At 40.8% G+C, this 4357-nt stretch overlaps 2 protein-coding genes across 4 annotated transcripts; both read right to left on the minus strand.

Annotated features, from left to right (window-relative positions):
• Positions 1 to 372: 372 nt before the first annotated feature.
• Positions 373 to 1353, minus strand: LOC147324897 (protein Bouncer-like). The gene is made up of 2 exons (XM_086302382.1): positions 1212 to 1353; positions 373 to 1094 (listed from the first exon to the last, which is right to left on the minus strand). Exons 1-2 carry the CDS (start codon positions 1232 to 1234, stop codon positions 638 to 640), a joined length of 480 nt encoding a protein of 159 aa, XP_086158508.1. The 5' UTR covers positions 1235 to 1353; the 3' UTR covers positions 373 to 637.
• Positions 1354 to 1418: 65 nt separating this feature from the next.
• Positions 1419 to 3858, minus strand: LOC147324898 (uncharacterized). 3 transcript variants are annotated; one of them, XM_086302385.1, is made up of 5 exons: positions 3791 to 3858; positions 3406 to 3604; positions 3282 to 3307; positions 3093 to 3201; positions 1419 to 1716 (listed from the first exon to the last, which is right to left on the minus strand). In XM_086302385.1, exons 2-5 carry the CDS (start codon positions 3538 to 3540, stop codon positions 1663 to 1665), a joined length of 324 nt encoding a protein of 107 aa, XP_086158511.1. In that variant the 5' UTR covers positions 3541 to 3604; positions 3791 to 3858; the 3' UTR covers positions 1419 to 1662. The 3 variants fall into 3 exon arrangements, with proteins under 3 accessions (XP_086158511.1, XP_086158509.1, XP_086158510.1); XM_086302383.1 differs by having other exon boundaries at positions 1420 to 1716; positions 3406 to 3666; positions 3791 to 3852; XM_086302384.1 differs by lacking the exon at positions 3791 to 3858 and having other exon boundaries at positions 1420 to 1716; positions 3406 to 3780.
• Positions 3859 to 4357: the final 499 nt, after the last annotated feature.

The raw sequence follows: 4357 nt of genomic DNA on the forward strand, positions 1-4357 counted from the left end.
TACAGGTGCTCTGTGTTGCATGACCAGTCCAGTTTATTGTCCACCCACAGCCCGAGGTACTTGTAGACCACCTCCACCTCCTCCCCCTCTATCTGAACCGGCAGTGGACCTTCTCTGGACCTCCCAAAGTCCACAACCAGTTCCTTAGTCTTTGAGGTGTTGAGTTGCAGGTGGTTTGTGTGACTCCATGCGACAAAGTTCCTCACCAGACTTCTTCGCACAGTCTCACCTCATTTAAGAGATTTTAAGTCCAGCCAAAACATTTCAGAGCTTCTCCTGCTGAACTCCAATCTCATCACTGACTCCAGCTGTACAGGCCACACCTTCGATTATACCTGCTTGTTAAATTCACACAGAGCAGCTACACCAACAGAAGCTTGATCATACCAGCGCTTTTATTTTTTAAACACATGTATATGGAAATAGGGATTACAGAAAGATGGTTGACAAGTCCATCTCTCTGGCGCATAAATACAAGTCACACAATACATCATACTTTTTTTTTTTTTAAATATATACAAACTTTTTTTAAAGTAATGACTGAGATTTAGACATTTGACTGAATGCCTTTCATCTTCTGAAGATTTAAGTGCCAGTGGCTAACAGGACTCTCCCCAGTCTTCAACAATACAGGTACCTATGCATCAGTGACAGGTATTGTTGTTCTTGTGTTCTTTGGACATGAATCCAAAGGCTCTTCCTTAAGACCATCTGTGTTCCCGACATGATCAACCTTTAATGCAATCAAATCCAGTAGCTTCTTCAGATTGCTGTCAGATTTGGGCGGGATGTTACACTGATTTTTACAGCAGCATGTGTAGCTGACATTGTATTTGACTCCCTGGTAAGAGATGACTTTATGGGAGCCACAGAGTTTACTGTCCACACAGCCCTGAGAAGACAAGATGTGGAAGAAGCCATAGTTGCCTGTGGAGATGGCGCAGCGCTGGTCGGGCATACACTGGCTGGTGGTTTGGGGGCAGGGCTTGCTTTTCTGCTGCAGAGGACAGTAGTAGCACAGCAGGCTATCTAGAGCCAGTGCTGGGAGGATCGCAGCTGAGACCAGCAGGATGGAGATCAAGAAGCAGCATGGACTAAACAGATGGATACCCAGACTAATGTGAATTCACACCAAAACAATACATACTGAAATAATATTTCAATTAAAGGCATTTATGGTTCTTAGTTATTTGCATGCATGTGCTGTTCACCTGGTCTTTCTTTGCGATCCCATCTTTGTCTGTAAAATCCCACCAAACGTGAGAACGTGTCCACTCAAGCAACCTTAAAACGCCAGCTTCTGATTGCTAATCAGAAACAGGTGTGTCTTTAAAATGTCATTGCGCACACATGTGAAAGAAGAAACACACGAATTCACACAAACACCTTTCAAACTTAAAACTTCCAGTTTATTGCAAAGGAAGAACATTTGCTTTGTCCTTTAAAATAAAACTCTGTGCAGCCTATTAAAAAAATAATTTCAGCTGAGGTAAAAAGAAAGAAAAAAGGCAGTGTTACATTGCCATCTGGTGTTTGCTTTAAGTCACGTTTCAACCACAACCTCTATATACACTTTGAATCCAGGCAACAAGCTGCTGCTGTGCAGCATGTACAGCAAATAAAGATTTATTTGCCTAAATGAGTTTCTTCTGAAATTTGTGATCATGTTGCGTAGCCAGAGGAAATGGTGAGCTGTGCCTTCTTGTACAAAGGTTCCTGTGAAGAAAATCAAATTCTACATAAGCTGAAATGGTCACTACCACCCACGTGTATGACAGGAAATGAGGGTACGAGTGTGAAGTTGAAAATATGTAATCGAAGTGTTAAAACTTATGTGACTGGTGATGTACTTCAGTGAATCATACACAGGGGTACTGAAGGTGACATTTTAAAGTACGAATCAAATTTAGTTGGTTCTTATATAGCACTTTTCTACTCTGCTTAAACACTTAAAGAACTTTATACTATAAGCCTCATCCACAATAGTAATTGTTTCCCTACGCTTACGCATTTTCTATCTAATGTTCACACTCAAATGAGTACATCAGGAGGACTTTGCAGTTCAGTATCTTTCCCATGGATTCTTTGGAAGATACTGGAGCAGCTAAGGATTTAACCCACCAACCTTGGAACTGGTAGACAACCCATGCTACCTCATGGATCACAGCCCACACAAAAGTAATGGGCAGAAATAGTTAGCCCAAGAATGAGAAAGGGAGCACATGCACAGTTCAAACAGATTCAAATAGAAGTATTAACCAGTCAAAGCAAATCAGTAGACAATAAATGACAGACGCCGCTAGCTGCAGAAAAAGTACAGCTGAAGAATAACTTACAGTTCAAATTGTTAGCAAGATGCTAACATGGTAACAAATGATACAAGAGCTGTTGTATGTGACTGATTATAGAAATTTACCAATTAACATGGACAGGTGTAGTTTTAAAAGGCCCTGTATTTGTAGTGAATGTTATCTACTAATCAGGAGGTTGGTGGTTCAATCCCTGCATGCCAAGGAGCGCTTGGGCATGTTTCTAAATCTCCAACATGCCATCATAAGTACTTAGATAGATGGAAATATTGTATTTGTATTAATGGTGTCCCTTTCATTCTGTGGCTATCTATTTCCACCCAGTTTAGGGTGCCTGTGGTTCTGGAGATAGTGTGGGTTGTCTACCAGTGTGTAGGTTTGTGGTTCAAATCACTGGGTGTTCCATTGTCCTTAAAAGACTCCTTAAGAAAGATCCTTAAGTTCCTTCTGATGCGTTTATTAGAGTGTGAATGTTAGAAAGCACATCCGCATAGAAAAAAATGCTGTTTTAATGAATGAGGTTTGTAGTATAAAGTGGTTTGAGTCCTCAAGTAGAGCAGAAAAGTGCTACATAACAACCAGTCGAGTTTATTGGACTCAATCTACTTGAGCTCTTTTGTCCCATACTTTGTCAACTTTCTTTTGGGTGGCTGCCAATTGGAAACAGAAGCTTTAATACTGAACTCAAAGATTCTTAATGGTGACAGTACATAAATGAAAATCAAAACAAACATATAAAGTCTCGTTCTAACTCATCTGAATCTACTAGAAGAATGAGCCTACATTGAGCTCCGCATCCTCATCCTCCCTGCCAGCATCACCCCAGTCTTCCTGTTCCTCTGCAGGGTCGTAGCTGTACAAAGGAATCAACCTATGCCGCAAATCATCCAATCTGAAAAAAAGAGAAAGAGAAACCTGAACATAAAAGAGCCCAAACCGAGCTCAAGATGATGCTTCAACTTCAGGAGTTACCTCATTTTTCTTCTGATATAAACAACCTAAAGAGAAGCACAAGCCAAACAGAAGTGCAATTATAATAGATGTGTAAGACATCATTTTGAAAGTGAATTGTGCAGAAGTAAATAAACATTTTTACCACTGCCACTATACATCCAATCAGTATGAGCACAACCAAAGGGATGAGTGAATAGTAACCAGGAAATACAGGTTTGCTGGGTACTGGTGAAATATGGGGAGTTGTGTGGTTCGGATGCATTTCTTCCTGCCCCATCGTCCTTTTTATAGCAGCCGTCTGTGCTGCGCACCTGTGTGACACATTCAGTGCCGTGCCTCTGCTTTCATTCCCACAGAAAGACGCAAAAACAAATGTCGCCGTGGCATGTAAGATCCAGCAAATCTGTATGTACAGTACAGTAAATATTTACGTGCCTCAAACTGAACTGAAAAGGCGGCTGATTAAAGGATACTACAGCGACGCATTTTAACATATGTGCGTTTTTCTTTCTTAAATGTATTCTTACCTTATGTGCTACCTGGGGACTACCTGAACATGCATGTCGTTCTCGCTCCTTTCAAGTCTTTGTGACCCACTGAAACACAGTGATCGCGTATCTCAACTTGCTCAATAGCATTCCTCCATGAGGAGTGTATTCAGTGTATTCCAGTGTGTTAGTTGAACTGGACAGACGTGTTTATCCATGTTTATGATCACGTTTAAAACATTTTGACACACATACAGTAAAGTCAGAAGTGATGCTGCTTTGAAAATTAATGTCACATATGGTTTTCCATTGGTTAACTCGTGAAAAACACACACGCAAATTAAATCTAATCAGCATTTGAAACATACAATGAAAAGTCAAGATTGTTTTGTGTTTTCAAATTTTAATGTAAGACTAAGAACTAACTGGAATTAGTTCACCTGTACAACAACAGCACACGCACACATATGTAATACACAGTTTTGTCCAGCAGAGGGCAACTTTGTGACGCGGGAGAGGGAAGAGGAGGAACAGTGGGAGGAGCTAGCAAACCTTTCCAGATTTCTTACAGGTCTAACTGGCTGGGCTTGGCTTCATTCAAGCTTT

Source organism: Aulonocara sp. 'chitande type north' Nkhata Bay, linkage group LG7, assembly GCF_057382095.1.
Source record: "Aulonocara sp. 'chitande type north' Nkhata Bay isolate Kocher_YH1m ecotype deep benthic linkage group LG7, A_spYH_male_GT1.1, whole genome shotgun sequence".
Classification (NCBI taxonomy): domain Eukaryota; kingdom Metazoa; phylum Chordata; class Actinopteri; order Cichliformes; family Cichlidae; genus Aulonocara; species Aulonocara sp. 'chitande type north' Nkhata Bay.